Raw genomic sequence first — 17,742 nt, forward strand, 5'->3', positions numbered from 1 at the left:
TTTGAGATTGACTAAAAAAAAAGTGAGTTATATAAATTCAAACATAGTAATTTTTTTTAATCATGTGACATATTAGAGGAGCAAATAATTCCAAAAATTCATGTTTGAGGGGATAATTAAGACTTCTCATAGTTTGGAGGTAAATAGTTTTAAAAATCCATATTTGAGGGGATATTATTTTAGTATGCATTTAATAAAATGTACGAAATTTAAGGAGACTTTTAAGTATTAACTCTAAAATATTTACTTCCCATTTAATGGCTTTCAATGTTTCAAATTTAATTTCCTTTTGATCTTTAAAACAAAGATAGGTAGGTGGGTCCCACGTCCAGCTTCTCCTACACTCTTCCTCCCTCCATATTATCATATCATCACCCGCTCTTCCCAATTGGCGGGAATTTTCGAAAATCCCTAAAAAAAAAATCAAAAACCCTAATTTGCGCCAAACATATTTAAAATCCTAATTATCCTATCCTATATATATATATACACACACACTTCACTAAAATCAAGGGCAAAAGCATATTCCTTCCATTAATCCTCTACGTGTTCGACGAAATTCCTCAAAGAGAACTGAAATTATGTATGTGGTGAAGAGGGATGGCCGTCAGGAAACTGTGCACTTTGATAAGATCACTGCTAGGCTTAAGAAATTGAGTTATGGTCTCAGCACTGATCATTGTGATCCGGTTCTTGTTTCTCAGAAAGTTTGTGCTGGTGTTTACAAAGGTGTTACTACTAGTCAGCTTGATGAATTGGCTGCTGAAACTGCTGCTGCTATGACTGCTAATCACCCTGATTATGCCTGTGTGAGTCCCTCCATTTTGATTTTGTTTGTGAGTTTTATTCAAAGGCGGATTCATGATTTGAATTATATGAGTTCAATTTTAAGATTTTTAGTATTGATCTTGTTGTATTTTTAAAGTTATGGATTCATATCTACTATTTATTACATATAATTTTACGCTCTGTGTTAAGTTATGGGTCTGGTTTTATTTGTGTTTTTTTTTTTTTGTTTCTGGGTTTGTTTTAATTGTGTTGATCTTTAGAAATTTTGCTGAAATTAAGCATTTTTTTACACAAGTTTATGCTCTGCGGCGAAATTTATGGGTCTAGTTTTATCTTTTTTTTTGGTAATTGCTTCTGGGTTCGTTTTCATTGTGTTGATCTGTAGAAATTCTGCTGAATTTTAGCATTTGTTCAAGTTTGGGACATGTTGTGCGTCTGGATTCATTTGTTTTCCTTAATTGTTTTGGCTTCAAACATCTGATAAACTTAAATAGTTGTAGGGGCTTTACAGCTTTAGTGGTTGTGTTTATATTTGGAAACACAATGTTGACTTGGAAAATTGAAATCTGGGTTAAGTGTTTGCTCGTGATTTGCTAAAGTTGATTATTTTATCAACATCTCTTTTAATTGTGTTGTTTTTTGGCTTTTGTGTTTTTTTAAAGTTCAGATTTTGGTTTTCATTTTCAGTCACGATATGTTGAATTTAAACAGTGTTATGGGATTAGTGTTATTGTTCTATTTTGCTCTTTGGATATTTCTACTGTTCGTTTTTTCAGTTTGATCTCCGCTTTTTTTTTCCCGTTCCGTTCCAGTGTTCCCCACATTTTTGTAATGATCAACCATGCTTTTGTATGCATCTACTTTTTTAAAATAGGTTGGTTTGGAGTGGATCATGTTTGAATATTTGGGTTAGACTAAAATCCTGAGGTGAGTTATGTAATGAAACAACAAAAAAGCAGTAATTAGACTCTTGGCCTTGTTTTATGTTAAGTTCTAAGGAGAATTCCTATTAAAAAAACTTGTACTTATTTTAAAGGGAGGCTAAAGATATGAGATGACTTGGCTTAAAATGAAAAATAGGAAGACCAAATCAGTTTCTATTAACTCCTCTACATTTATAACTAATCTGTGATTTGTCTAAACTCTTGAAAGTGCAGCTGGCTGCAAGGATTGCTGTGTCCAACCTGCACAAGAACACCAAGAAATCATTTTCTGAGACGTAAGTGATTTGAATCAAGATTGGTCATTGGTCTTCCATTTTATGTTATTTTTAATATAACATAAAATGTTGGTGTAATGATCAACAATAACAAAGTGCTGGTTGTAATAATGGAATATCACAGGATTAAGGACATGTACTACCATGTCAGTGAGAGATCCGGATTGAAGGCACCACTGGTTTCTGATGAAGTTTATGAGATAATCATGAAGGTAGCACAGCCATTTGGAATATTCCTTTAATGATTATGTGTTGGATCATGGTTATTTATCTTTATCAAGATCATGGTTAAAGTTTTTAGATGGACCAAGAGCTTGTTCATAATTGCCCGTAGAGACCACTTGTTAACAAGTTACCTTTTTCTCTCAGAATGCTACTCGTCTGGACAGTGAGATCATATATGACAGAGACTTTGACTATGATTACTTTGGTTTTAAAACCCTTGAGAGGTCTTACCTCTTAAAGATTCAGGGAAAGATTGTAGAAAGGCCACAGCACATGCTGATGAGAGTATCTGTTGGAATCCACAAGGAGGATATCAAATCTGTCATCAAGACATATCATTTGATGTCTCAACGCTGGTTCACTCATGCATCTCCAACATTATTTAATGCAGGCACTCCAAGACCTCAAGTAGGTCAACATTCTTATAATACTGTGTTTTGTTTTCTTGATTTGATGATTCTACTAAGTCATCATTAATTTGTTCCACTATGTTGTAACAATATTTGTTTCTTATCCGACATCCTCCTCCTGTTCATTGGCATTATTTAGTAAAAAGTTCCCTGATTTTACATAGTATTCTTTTGGGACTTGCAGTTAAGTAGCTGCTTCCTGATATGCATGAAAGAGGATAGTATTGAGGGCATATATGATACTCTTAAGGAATGTGCTGTTATTAGCAAATCAGCTGGGGGAATTGGTGTATCTGTTCATAACATACGTGCTACTGGGAGTTACATTCGTGGAACAAATGGAACATCAAATGGAATCGTTCCTATGCTGCGTGTATTTAATGATACTGCCAGATATGTTGACCAAGGGGGTGGCAAAAGAAAGGGTGTGGCCTCATTTCTGTGCTTGTTTTTTATTCTCAAAAAAAATTTCTGTGCTTGTTTAAGAATTCTAGAAGTTTAGGGTGTAGGGACTACACTTTTCTCACTCGTTTATGCTGTGTTTAGGTGCTTTTGCTGTCTACCTTGAGCCTTGGCATGCCGATATATTTGAATTTCTGGATTTAAGAAAGAATCATGGGAAGGTATAGTTGGTACTCTTTTATTATCAATTGTTTAATATATTGTCTATTGGGTGTGCACTTGCTCTCTGCCACTGCACTAGATTATTGTATTCCTTTCATATGGCAAAGCTTGTTTACACTCAGCAATTTGACAAGACATGGATGATGTTTCCATTTCTTCAGGAAGAGAATCGGGCACGAGATCTTTTCTATGCTCTTTGGGTGCCAGATCTCTTTATGCAAAGAGTCCAAAGCAATGGGGTGTGGTCTTTGTTTTGTCCAAGTGAGTCTCCTGGATTGGCAGATTGCTGGGGTGAAGATTTTGAGAAGCTGTATATGAAGTATGAAAAAGAGGTAAAAACAAGTGTTTTACTGAGGTTAATTGCACACCATTTAAAGTGTGGATTAAAGATCCTTCAGCATTGATCTTAAACAATATCCTTTTGTCAACTCAGGGAAAGGCAAAGAAGGTCGTTCAGGCACAAAATCTATGGTTTGAGATCTTAAAGTCCCAGATAGAAACTGGGACCCCTTACATGTTGTACAAGGTGACTTTCATATGATTCTATTATTCTTCTCATTGTTTGTCAGAATTCACTTAATTTTACTCGACCATATTCTGTTTTTTATTGTAGGATTCTTGCAATAGAAAAAGCAACCAGCAGAATCTTGGCACTATCAAATCTTCTAACTTGTGTACAGAGATTATTGAGTACACAAGTCCAACTGAAACTGCTGTTTGCAATCTTGCTTCAATTGCTCTACCAAGATATGTTAGAGAGAAGGTAATTAATATTGGTATATACTCCAAAACTTACTTGTCCTACTTTCTCCTTGCCTCATAGTTTAGTGTTGCCTTGATATCTTTCAGGGGGTCCCAAGTGAATCACAACCATCTAAGCTTGTGGGGAGTAGGGGTTCTAAAAATCGATACTTTGATTTTGACAAATTGGCAGAGGTTTGATTTGTTCTGACTACCAACTTTTCTAATATGTTTTTCTTGACATTTTTCTTGATTTTGTTCTGTTTGCCATGTGAGACAGGTTACTGCATTGGTCACTTCAAACCTGAACAAAATTATTGATGTCAATTACTACCCTGTTGAAACTGCAAAAAGGTCTAACTTACGACATAGGCCTATTGGACTTGGAGTTCAGGGACTTGCAGACACATTCATGTTGCTTGGCATGGCATTTGATTCGCAGGAGGTAAGTTCTGTCTATCATCTTTCCAAGCTGTACATTTGTGCAGATTGTTCTGATCTTATACTTTGTGTATGTATAGGCTCAGCAGCTAAACAAGGACATATTTGAGACAATATACTACCATGCATTAAAAGCTTCTTCTGAATTAGCTGCCAAGGAAGGCCCATACGAGACATATGCAGGAAGTCCTGTAAGCAAGGTATAAATCCTTTTGCTCCTAGATTTTACTGAAGGGTACTGTGTGAATGGCCTGTTTGGTCTTTCTGGTCATCCAAGATTCAGTTGAAATAGTTGTTGGACTGCTAAGTGTCCTAACCTAAACAAAATGACATCTTCTTTCTAGTTCAACTTTGAAGATGTATACAAGTTCGAAGAGAATTTGAAAATGCTGAGACCCAAATTATACACACTACTGCAGAACATGAAATGAATGCCAGATTTTATTTTGATTCAAAATTGTTGATTCACATTGCATTTCCACTAAAGACAATATTATGCTGCTCAGGGTATTCTCCAGCCAGATATGTGGGGAGTAACACCATCAGATAAATGGGATTGGCATGCTCTTCGTGAAATGATTGCAAATAATGGTGTAAGAAATTCACTTCTTGTAGCTCCAATGCCAACTGCTTCAACCAGCCAAATTCTTGGAAATAATGAATGCTTTGAGCCATATACATCTAGTATCTACAGCCGAAGGGTTCTGAGGTAACACCTGCTGCCAGGTCCTGCTGATTTTTATCATAGTTGCTGCATATGATTTATATATGTTTTTTTTTTTGTTCTCCAGTGGTGAATTTGTTGTGGTGAACAAACATCTTCTGCATGATTTAACCGAGATGGGGATCTGGTCACCTGCTGTTAAGAATAGGATAATATATGATGATGGTTCTGTTCAGAAAATCCCTGAAATTCCAGATGAGCTCAAAGTTATTTACAAGTATGAACTTTCACTAATTTAATTACTTGTTCTGTTTTTATGTTCATTTTATTTCCACTTACATTCTAATATTGTTCACTGACTTCAGGACTGTTTGGGAGATCAAGCAACGGACCCTGGTTGATATGGCTGTAGACCGTGGTTGCTACATAGGTCAGAGTCAAAGCCTCAACATCCATATGGATCAACCCAATTTTGGAAAACTCACTTCTCTTCATTTTCATGCTTGGTCCAGGGTACACTTCAACTTCACATTATAAGTTTTGTACATCTTCTTAAATGTGCATAAGCACAACTCAATAGTCAGCCTAGAATAGCATGAACTGATCTTTTCAGGTTCCGTCTTCACAGGCCAATTTAGAGTCTCAGATTCATCGTTCTTGTTATTGTAGGGTTTGAAAACTGGAATGTACTATCTACGATCACGTGCTGCAGCTGATGCAATCAAGTTCACAGTTGACACTTCCATGCTGAAGGTAGTAAGCATCATAAATTTGAGTACCAGTATCATATTATTATGCTCATTCTTACAAGCTGAACGTGGGCATTTCAATTTGCAGGAAAAGCCAAAGACTGCTGTTGATGATGAAACTAAAATGGCTCAGATGGTGTGCTCTTTGACAAACCGCGAAGACTGTTTATCTTGCGGAAGTTAGTGCTAAGTCGGATCATTATAACAGTTTGAGCTATTAGTTTTCATTGTGGGTTTCTTCTATTGCCTACTGGGAAACCTCTGCATAGATAAGCCAGACCTTGGCTTTGTGGAAGTTGCATGTACTGATGTTCATTAGATTAGAGTTAACTATGTATATAATAATATATATATCTGGTTATAGTATATGTTTTTTTATAAACAAGGAAAACATGTAATTCTCTTGTATTGGTAAATGGTGTCTTTGTAATGTATTTTCCCTCGAGATAGTATATGTTTTTTTTATAAACAAGGAAAACATTATGTTCCTTTTTTGAACAATTTATTAGTTTAACTAAGAGTCTGTTTGACATTGTTGTTGGGACAAATACACTTTTGAAAAAATTAAGATGTTTGGCTAATCAGTTAAATTGCTTTAAATTGGAAGTAAAAACAGTTTTTTTATTGTTGGGAAAAAAGCAGAAGCAGAAAATTATTTTTTTCAAGGCTAAACTATATTTATCAATATATCCTTTATATTTATTTATTTTTGTGGTGAATTTTCATATGTTGTGATTTTATTTGTGGAATGATTTTTAAATTTATTTTGCTTGATATTTTTTTAATTATATTTAAGTTATTATGTTAGTATTATATCAATTTTTTTTATTAATCTATGTATAATATTTTTATAGAATCATTAAAAACTCGTTAACCCAATAATTCAATATCAATAACCCAATAATTGATTCGATTTATTGATCGATTTTGTTTTTGGCAATCTCTAATTCAAATTAGGAATAATGTACTTAAAAGGGAAAACGAAAAATAACCATTATTTATCTCCTATATGGCCAATATACTCACTTACAAAAAGTTTTGAAAGGGTGGTGTGAGGTTGGGGTTATTATAGAACTTCCGTAAAATATAAGTGCATACCACAAATTTGTTAATTTAGTCTTTATTTTAGTCATTCTTCCTAATTTAAAATGTGAAAAAGTGTAATGTAAATTGAAAACATATTATATTGAGTTTTAAGTAAGCTAGTAATTTTTTGGACATGCCAAAATGAAAAGCAGACCTTTTTAACAAGGTTGAGATGTGCTAAATTATGTAAATATTCTTTTTTTAAAAAAAAAAATTTCATCATAAATACAAATTAATATGTGATACAATATAGCACACGATAAAGTTATCTTGGAACTTTTTTATTATTATATTTTAGTAAAAGTTTATTTCAACCTTTTCAAGAATATTTCATAACTTCTTAAAACTTTTCAAACAAAAAATAATCAAAATTTCTCGAGAAAAACAATTCATTTTTTAAGAATAACACTAAGACACTTTTCATTAAAAAAAATAAAATTGTTCCCCTTGCAATCACTCATAATTGTTTTTTTAAGAAAATAAAGATAAAGGAAAATAATTAATATGTCGACAGAGAGTTTTATAATAAAGTGAACCTTATTCTAATAATAATAATAAAATCTAGTGGACCACCTACGCTTTGACCAATTAAACCACGATTAGACACTTTTCATATGAACACAATGTTTTTAATCACTTTGCTTCACATGTCCAATAATATAAAAAACAAATAGATAATAAAATATTTATCTTAAGAGTATATTTAATATATATACAAATTATTACTTTAGAACCCATTTACTTAAAAGGTCTAAAATTTCGAACGCATAAGCTTCGAAATTCTAGGAGGTACTTTCTTCGGCGAAAAATTATACTATTTATACATAATTAAAATATTTTTTATGTATAAATAATAGATGTCGAACCTCCTTCGGCTAGTTCATGTGTCCACTTCTTCAAATTTTGAATCTTCTTATTGAAAATTTTGACTCCACTATAAGATTTACGGAAAAAAGAGAGTATCTTTTAATGGCTGTTTATACAAGGTATTCGAATTTTTCATTAAAAATACAAAATCTTATTTATCCTGTTATAATTTCAATAAATCTTTCCAGTAAAATATTTGCTATTATTCAATATGTAGGAGAAAATTCATATATCTAAATTAGACATAGAAATATTTTAATTATAATCACATGTAGTTATGATATCATTAGAAGTGTTCTAGATCTCATGGAATAAAGTAAATTTTTTAACAAATCTTTATTTTAAAAAAATATTAATTCACAATACAAGATTTATGTGTCTTATAAAATTGTACGAGGTTTAAAGCAGACAAAAAGAGAAAAGAGAGCACTTTTAGATTAATTGAATTTGACATTCACCGCAGGACCTTTGAATAGTGACAATGATAACCAAATGTGCATATCGACCGGTCCCTTACTATGATATCAATAATAATATTTTTACTGTTTCAATTTATGTGAGGTAGATTGATTTAATATAAAATTTAAGAAAAAATAAAATTTGTGAACTAAAACAAATTATAAATATTGTGTGATTATAAATTATTTTATTAGGAATAAACGGAATATTTTACAGCTAAATTATTACTCTCTCTGTTCACTTTTACTAGTCATATTTAGACTTGACACATTCATTAAAAATATAATAATTAAAATAACTATTTTACCAAACCATCCTTATTAATTAGTTTAGGATTAGGTCTTGAAAAATGATTTGGAAAATAAGTAATCAATACTAAGGATAAATCTTGATTTATTTTTTTGATATGTTAAAAGAATAAAAATGACAAGTAAAAGTAAAAATCTATTTTTAAAATAATGGACAAGTAAAAGTGAATAGAAAGAGTACTAAATATAGAAATATTTTATTCTTTTTGGATTGACTAGAAAGAAAAGTGATTTATATAAATTGCGACAAAGAGAGTAAGTTGTTTCTTATAAAGTCAATATTATTATTTTTTTGGCTCAGTATATAAGCAAAAACTATTATTATAGAAGTATTTATATATAATCTAAGTAAATATTATGGGAGATGAAGTGTTTTAGACCGAGCGAAGAATATAATCAATGTAAACTTATTTTTTGAAAGAAAAGATATTTTTTAGAACTTTTGACCAATCGAATAGATCGAATACACCCTAAACTCGATTAAGACATGACTTTACGTCATTTTGAAAGCCAATTTCGAGTCTGATCCAATGCATTTTATAATTATATATTTTTCAAGAATCTTAAGTACTGTTTATTTATCAAAAATGGTACTTTGATGTAACATATCATGATTTTTGTCATTTCATCATATTATTAAATAAGTTATGGAGTTGAAATCTAAAATGACTTTGACTTAAACATAGAGCCCGTTTGGATTGGCTTTAAGTTGGTCAAAATCAACTTAAAGCCCCTTTTCAGCTTTTGAACATGTTTGTCTAATGCTAACTTTAAGCCAAAAAATTCTTAAAATCAGTCAAAAATAAAAAGTTAGGATTCCTAACTTTTTTTTTCTAAGTGCTTAAAGTCATTTTCTTTGACCATGGAAATTACTTTTATATCCCTTATATTTTAACTAAATTCCCAAACTACCCTTTTTATTCTTTTAACCCTAAAATTCACATAATTTTCCTCATTTAAGCACTTTTACCAAACACTCAACTGCTTATTTATAAAAATAACTTTCAGCACTTTAAAATTCTAAAAGCACTTCATACATAAAAGTTATTTTTTTTAAGCCCATCCAAATGGGCTCATAGTATATAATATAAAAAGTTGGTAAATATGTAAATAATTAGACGGAGGCAAATATAATTGTGAAGAAAGAAATTCTCCACCCTTTTTTTTGACAAATTAAATATCTTATAAGAAGACTAAGTCAATACTGCAAATTAATTCCTTCATCCAGAAGGTGAAGTTTTTTTTTTTTTTGAGAAATGTAAAAATATATTTTGAAGTCAATTTTGAGGAGTAATTACATGACATTACTTTTCTTATGCACCCTTCACTTGGGGGAACTACAAATTAACTAATATAACATGAACAATTAATTCAATGGTCGCTCAGCTCACCCCTACAATTAATATATGTATAATTCATGTTATAGCATTTGTTGTTGTAAAAATATTTTTAACATCGTTGCTAGAGAGATTCATTATATTTGAAGTTTATGAGTTTTTATAATAATATATATATTTTGCTTATTGTTATATATAGGTAATTAAGTTATCTTTTTAATTAAATAATCTATTACTAATATTTATCCTAAGATTTACCTTTAAAAAAAGCCACAAAATTTTCTTTGTAGTTGCACGAAAAAGTTATATATATATATATATATATATTAAATTTTGAATAACGTTAACTAAATTTCTATTCATCCAATAATGGATAGTCAGTCGAATATTATTCGTCGAAAAATTATATAAATTAAAATTTATTTTTCATATGTATATATTAAATTTTAAATAGTGTTAACTAAATTTCTAAATTGGAGATGTGAAAGGAATACGACGTTAATCAGGAGAATATTTTCCGTTTCCTTTCTTTTCTCGATAGAATTATCTTAGTCTGTGTAGTATGAATAGTACATCAAAAAAAGAAAAAGAAAAGTAAAACTTCTAATATGTTTATTAGAAATTTCCATACTGTACAAGCTGACTATTTCTTTTTAATTGTTTTTGAAAATAATTGTGTTCAGAAAATTTAAAATGGACAATTTTTCAAATGCACATGACAATAATTTGAATATTAATTTTCTTTTTTGGCTAGCACATTTTTGAATTTATTATTCCCCAATTTGCAGTTTACTAGTATATAAAAATCCCACTTGGACATAGTAATAAAAAAGAATGAAGAAATAAGTACATCTATCACTGCAAATAATTATCTCTTCATAGGCACATGCAAATTTAATTATTCAATATGAAATTTCTTTCCTTCTTTATATTATTTTTATATAAGTGTCAAAAACTCACTTAAATTATTATCTTTTTTTGAGTTTCATTTTAAACTATTGAGAATATGAGTTTCATATCTAGATGCCGTTTGGATTGGCTTACAAGCTGCTTATAAGTTGTTTTCAGTTTTTTTTAGTGTTTGGCTGACCAACTTAAAGTCATTTTGTGCTTAAAATAAGCCCAATAAATAGTTGAGTTTTTATTTGGATGAACTTATTATAAGCAGTTTATAAGTTGAAAACAACTTATAAATCAAAAAAAATAAAATTGGCCTGCACCTACTTTTTTTAAAAAACTTATAAGCAGTTTTCAACTTATAAGCTGCTTAAAAATAAGTCACAGGCTACTAAACTATCACTTATTATTTTGAGAAACACACATCTCTCTTTTATTTCACTCTCATCATGGTATGTGTATTACACTTTCTCTTTCATTTTTTTTTTATCATATCACACTCCACATGGACAAAATATTTCTCCTTGGCAAAAATTAAATAAATTATTAGAAGTTAAAATTAAAAATTAAAGTATTACTATCCCCATTCCAAAAAATAATTATAAAATGATATAAAATATTTTTCTTATTCCACTCCACCACTTTCTCTCCCCATACCCCCGCCCCCCTCCAAAAAAAAAATAGTCTTATTTTTAATTTTTAAATTTCTTTTATAAAAGTTTTTTAAAAAAATTCTTACTTCATCCCCCACCCCTTCAAATAATAATTTAGATATTATTTTAGTTTTTTTTTAAAAAATTCTACCCCGCCCCATCTAATCTTCAGCTTCCAAAAACAATTTCCATTTTATGTTAGATATAAACACATGATTTTAGAAAAATATTTTTTACTTGCCGTAAGACTTTTCTTAAAATATAATTTTTATTTCTATTATATTTGGTACGCAAGTATAAAAAATATCTTCCTAAAAATATATGTACATATCTAACTCAAAACGAGAAAAATGTAAAAAAGAAAAAAGTAAGAGAGGAGGGTTAGATTGGGTGGGTATAATTTTATTATTTTAAAAAATAAAAATAATAATATTTTTTTAGAAAAGACTAGGGACGGGGTGAAGTATGAATTTGTTTTAAAATATTTTCTATAAGAGATTTTAAAAAATAAAAAGAGAGAAAATTATTTTAAATTTTATTTCTTAAAAAATATTTTTTTAAAAATAATAATTTCTTTTTTTTGGGAATAAAAATACTTTAGTCTTTGATTTTTAATTAAAATTAATAGTTTATTTAATTTTTATAAAGATAAAATATTTTATTCATGTGGTAAAATTTTTATAAAAAATAAAGAGAATAGAGCAGGGGCGGAGCTACAGCCTTACTAGATGGTCAGCTGACCATCCTTCGTTGAAAAATAATTATTTTTTCCTGTTATTCGATTATATTAATAAAAGCTGCACACCCTTAAACACAACTGAGGTTGGTATCCATTTTTAAGTTGTAAAGAAAACACAAGGGAAATAAATAGAAATAGCTACCTATCTTATAAGGGTAAATTACCTTTTTACACATATTCCCCTAATATATTTACTTTTATTCCCATATACATCAAAAAATTTCCAAATTCCCTCTTTTTCCTTTCTCTCTCTATACCTCACTGATACATCCGCCTCTTCCTTCATCCTTGCCCTAATTTGCTCTAGTTAATTTGTTATTCTTCAACTGTTAATCAATTTCAAGGTTCCAAATAAGGTATATTTCAATCTTCCCTTATATGGAATTTTACTTCATTCTCATTCAATCTGATTTCTCCTAAAATTTGTATATTTTGATTTCTTCTGAAAATCTTTGAAAAATCTTCTAAATTTTTATCATTTGCTTTCTTCTGTAAATCTTTCTATTTTTGTTTCTCATACCTTCAATGATACATATGAAATCCGTTCATGGTCTCAAAAAGTCCAATAAAAATCAACGAATTCTTGTTTCTCCTGGTTTTGATTCGTCTTGGGAAGGTTACGACGAAGTTAGATCCAAACATCGTAACGATCCAGCAGTGATGAATAAGCTACGTGAGAAATTGAAGTCGAAAGCTACAGTTAAACATGCACCCAAAGAAATAGACAACAAGATTGAAGGGGTTACAACATGCCCTAATCTCCCAAAGGTATGTGTTCAATTAAATTTTTGTTTTAGAATGAAAATTTTGTGAAGGTTTTAATGATTCTGATACATATCATTTATGTATCAGACACATAATGTCTTTTTAAAAGGAATTTTTTTGGAGATTTTCTATTTCTGATACATCATGTTTAAGTGTCAGTTTCTGTTGTTTTAATTTTTAATGATTCTGATACATATACATTTATGTATCAGATACATAATGTCTTTTTCAAATATAATTTTTTGGAGATTTACTATTTCTGATACATCATGTTTAAGTGTTATTTTATGTTGTTTCAAGTTTTAATGAAGCTGATACATATCATTTATGTATCAGATACATAATGTCTTTTTCAAATGCAATTATTTGAAATTTACTATTTCTGATACATTATGTTTAAGTCTCAATTTCTGTTATTTCAAGTTTAATGATTCTGATACATCTACATTTATGTATCAGATACATAATGTCTGTTTCAAATGCAATTTTTTGAGAATTACTATTTCTGATACATCATCTTTAAGTCTCAGTATTTGTTATTTCAAGTTTTAATGATTCTGATACATATATATTTATGTATCAGATACATAATATTTTTTCAAATGCAATTTTTTGGAGATTTACCATTTCTGATACATTATGTGTAAGTGTCATTTTTTGATGTTTCAAGTTTTAATGATTCTGATACTTCTACATTTATGTATCAGAATATAATATATAACTGTTTCTGATACATCTTCTGTATGTATCAGAATCTCATCTCATGGTTTAGATATTTTAATGCATATGATACATCGTATTTATGTATAAAGTTCAAATTGTATTTAACCATTTTCATGCCAATGCAGGAAATGAAATACGTCATCAAGAAGATCCCGTCCCACCCATTGAGATTCGGAACGGCATATGGGGCTAATTTTCTTGATGATTTTGAATCATCAATAGGTGAAGAAGGTATAAAGTTATTTAGGATGGAATTTCTATTCCAAATACTGGACTACATGCCGAATTCTTCCGTTCAAGATATGCCACACTATTGTGGAATTTTGGTTGTCGAAAGGCCAAGGATGGTTATGTTAGCGATACCGAAGATCCTAAAAATCTAAGAGAGATTTCATATCTTCTAGTCAAGGAGAACCGATGGACGTCGAGTAGTTTTTTTTTGAATTTTGTATTAGAAGAATGTACAATTACCAGACTTTTAAGTTTTTCTCATGTATGAAACTCTAATATAAGATGAAAGTTTATATATCATATTATCAAGCATCAAACTTGACTGCTTCTTGATTCTGATACATACTATTAATGTATCATATTCTAATGTATAAAACTTGACTGCTTCTGATACATATTGTTAATGTATCATATTCTAATGTATAAAACTTGACTGCTTCTGATACATACTGTTAATGTATCATATTCTAATTTATCAAACTTGATTGTTTCTGATACATACTGTTAATGTATCAGATTCTAATTTATCAAACTTGAATTCTTCTGATATTGTATATGTATCAGCATCTCATGTATCAAGATTTAGTGATTCTGATACATCTTATTTATGTATCAGAATCTCATTTATCAGCTTTAATGAATTTGATTCATCTTGATTATATATCAGATTATCATGTATCAATATTTAATGTTTCTGATACATCTTGTCTATGTATCAACACCTCTCGTATCAACCTTAAATGTGTCTGATACATCTTGTTTATGTATTAAAATTCTCATGTATCAAAATATAATGATTCTGATACATCATGTTTATGTATCAGATTCTGATACATCTCATGATTCTGATTGAATTTTTTTTCGCACTGATGCTCTGTTTTTAGAATTTTCCTTGATCTTCATAACTATTTTGTTCTTAAAAGGATTCTTTACCTTATTTAGCACTTTAATTGATTGAAACAATCAATCATAACTTAAATTACGTTACTATCCATAAATAACTCACAAGCATTAATTATTTTACACCCAAAAACTGATGTATCAGGAAGGTGAGTAATGTATCAAAAATTTGAAAAAAAAAGGGAAATCGGGTAATTTAAGAAAAATGAGGGATACATTGTAATTGAGCTTTTTCACTATGGGATTTAGGTAAAGTTTACATCTTATAACTAGCCCTATCACCCATTATTCAAGCCCATTAAATACTTTTTTTTTTATTAATACTATGAAAGTTTGTCCCACCATCATAATAAAATCCACATTAAAAATGGTACACATTTCAATTTTTTTTTAAAAAAATTAGTGATTGGAGAATTTTTTATTTGTTTATTTATATAATTCAATAACTTCTTTACTCAATCTTTATTTATCCAATATATAAACATAGTTGTTCACTTTTATTTATTCTGTTTAAAAAATTAAGAGATAATTTATTATATTATGTTTATTTTATCTCTTTTTTTAAACATTATTCATTTCTTAATATTAAATAACTTATAATTAATAGGAATGATATAATAAAATTATTCTTCTATTTATCGTTTCTTAAGGATATGCCAAGCCAAACAGAAGTACATATGAACGAGGGAGTAGTAGCTAAAATAGTTTTTGTTGACTTTTCTTTGTTAGTTTTGATTTATACCATTGATGGTTTTATAATTATAAATTTTCATATGATTTAGTTAAATGATATGTAATTTAATTTTAAATTTGGGTGCACCCACTCATTAGTAATAAAAAATATATTTTGTGCACTCATTCAACTAAAACAAAATTCACTTTAAAGTTTGAACACCCTTAACAAATTTTCTGGCTCCGCCACTGGAGTAGAGAGAGGAGTGTATTACACACTAAAATGTGTTTCTCAAACTATTAAGTGATAGTTTAACTATGAAATTCACACTTCCAATAGTTTATGTATGAAACTCAAAAAATGGGATAGTTTAACTGTGTTTTTGACACTTATCTCTTATCAAGTTAGTCATTTTATATTTGTTTCCGTTTTAATTTATTTGACTTATTTTTTTTAGTATGTTATATATTTAAAAATTACATTAAAAGTATTATAAACCACAATAATTAACAACTTAAAATATTTAAAAGATATATAAAAAACTCGATTAACTTTCAAAATTCTATCGGTGTCATATAAATTGGGACAAAGGAAGTAACATATATTATTTGAAATGACTAAAAAGTACTATAAATTATAATAATTAACAGCTTAAAATTTAAATGACATAAAAAATTCGGTTGAATCTCAAAATTTATCAGTGTCATATAAATTGAGATAGAGGAAATAACATATTTTATTTAAAAATAACGTAAAACGTATTATAAATCACAATTGACAACTTAAAATATTTAAAAAACATAAAATTTGGTTGACTCTCGAAATTCTATCAGTACCATATATATTGAGACAAAAAGAGTAACATCTATTATTTTAAAAATTTGTAAAAGTATATAAATTAATTAATAATTTAAAATATTTACAAATTATAACTTTTTTAAATAAAATCTCCAAATTTTATTTGTATCACATAAATTGAGACACAATAATTAACATATATTGGGCCCTATATATTAGAAATGGTCGACATAATTTCAACTGCTTTGACTCGAATTGTTCAAGAATTGATAAACACGTGAAGATGAATTATACTTATATTATTAGTATATATATATTTTATTATCCATCCACTAAGTATAACACAATAAAATAAATAAACGCACATAATTCATTCGTTACTTGTGATATTGTCCGCTTTATAGAAAGTGTACGTTGGATTGAAGCTTAGATTTATAAAGTTTAAAATGCATTACTATTCAATTTACAAGTGATATTGTTCGTTTGAAATTTAGACATACAACGCATTAAAATTTATTAGTATCGATTTTACCTTTGAAATTTTTAATCCTCCATTTATATAATAACTTTTTGTATTATTTAACTAAGATATTTATACATTTTATTTAAATTCATTAACATTATAAGTATATTAATCTTTTTATGAATCTATCACAAATTTTTTAATTATTTTTTTATTACTTGCATTAAGTATGTATATTTAAGTTTCACTTCTTATTTTGTATTATTTGTATGGATAAACAGGTTTTGATTGTTATTAATTAAATATTTTTTAAATTATAATTTAAAACTTAAGAGTTTGTTATAAAGTATTTTTCTATTTTATTAGTTATTTTTGTAATACACGCATTAACTTATATATTCCATTAGTACTTTTTTTTGTCTTAAAAATAAAGAACATTGTTTCTATAAAAAATTATCACATAATTCATAAATAAAAAAAAAAAATCAAGAATTTAAAGAAGTTAACAAAAAAGACAAAGTTTAATAGTGGGTTTGAAATAGACATTGGTAGAGAGATGACTATTGTCCAAAGTTGAAGGAGGAGTTTGATTTTTAAATTTAAAGTTGAAAAGCCTATGGAATTTTTTTTTATTCAAGAAGAATTATAGTGAAGTGTTAAATATTCATTCATTTTTAATCACATATCTTGAGTTTGAGTCCCTTTGACTATAGCATCGTATTTAAGCAGCGCTTTACCTGAAGTGTGAATTTTTTCAGCGTGAATTCAGATTTAGTCAGACCTCAATATAGATAAGACATTGAATTGGAAATCAGATAAAAAAAGATACAATATAAATTTATAAAATGACTATTAATAGTATTAAACCAACATAGATTGTGGTACAATGGTGAGATTGCTTCACTCTTATAGAGATCTCCAATTCGAACCCTGTGTATTGAAAAAATCGTGTTAGAAACACCATCTTTATATGGACTCTGC

At 28.7% G+C, this 17,742-nt stretch overlaps 2 protein-coding genes across 3 annotated transcripts; both read left to right on the forward strand.

The window, feature by feature from the left end:
• Window positions 1-288: 288 nt before the first annotated feature.
• On the forward strand, window positions 289-6,444 carry LOC129901606 (ribonucleoside-diphosphate reductase large subunit-like). Of its 2 annotated transcripts, none has more exons than XM_055976852.1 (17): window positions 289-809; window positions 1,947-2,008; window positions 2,133-2,220; window positions 2,378-2,641; window positions 2,828-3,068; window positions 3,190-3,266; window positions 3,429-3,599; window positions 3,701-3,793; window positions 3,881-4,030; window positions 4,117-4,203; window positions 4,289-4,453; window positions 4,530-4,649; window positions 4,956-5,158; window positions 5,241-5,390; window positions 5,479-5,626; window positions 5,783-5,866; window positions 5,951-6,444. In XM_055976852.1, the coding sequence occupies exons 1-17, from the start codon at window positions 582-584 to the stop codon at window positions 6,044-6,046; spliced, it is 2,427 nt and encodes an 808-aa protein (XP_055832827.1). In that variant the 5' UTR covers window positions 289-581; the 3' UTR covers window positions 6,047-6,444. The 2 variants fall into 2 exon arrangements, with proteins under 2 accessions (XP_055832827.1, XP_055832834.1); XM_055976859.1 differs by lacking the exon at window positions 289-809 and adding an exon at window positions 1,652-1,716.
• Window positions 6,445-12,762: 6,318 nt separating this feature from the next.
• Window positions 12,763-14,526, forward strand: LOC129887065 (uncharacterized). Its single transcript, XM_055962022.1, has 2 exons — window positions 12,763-12,976; window positions 13,822-14,526. The coding sequence occupies exons 1-2, from the start codon at window positions 12,869-12,871 to the stop codon at window positions 14,077-14,079; spliced, it is 366 nt and encodes a 121-aa protein (XP_055817997.1). The 5' UTR covers window positions 12,763-12,868; the 3' UTR covers window positions 14,080-14,526.
• The last annotated feature ends 3,216 nt before the right edge of the window (window positions 14,527-17,742 follow it).

Source organism: Solanum dulcamara, chromosome 1 (genome assembly GCF_947179165.1).
Source record: "Solanum dulcamara chromosome 1, daSolDulc1.2, whole genome shotgun sequence".
Classification (NCBI taxonomy): Eukaryota; Viridiplantae; Streptophyta; class Magnoliopsida; order Solanales; family Solanaceae; genus Solanum; species Solanum dulcamara.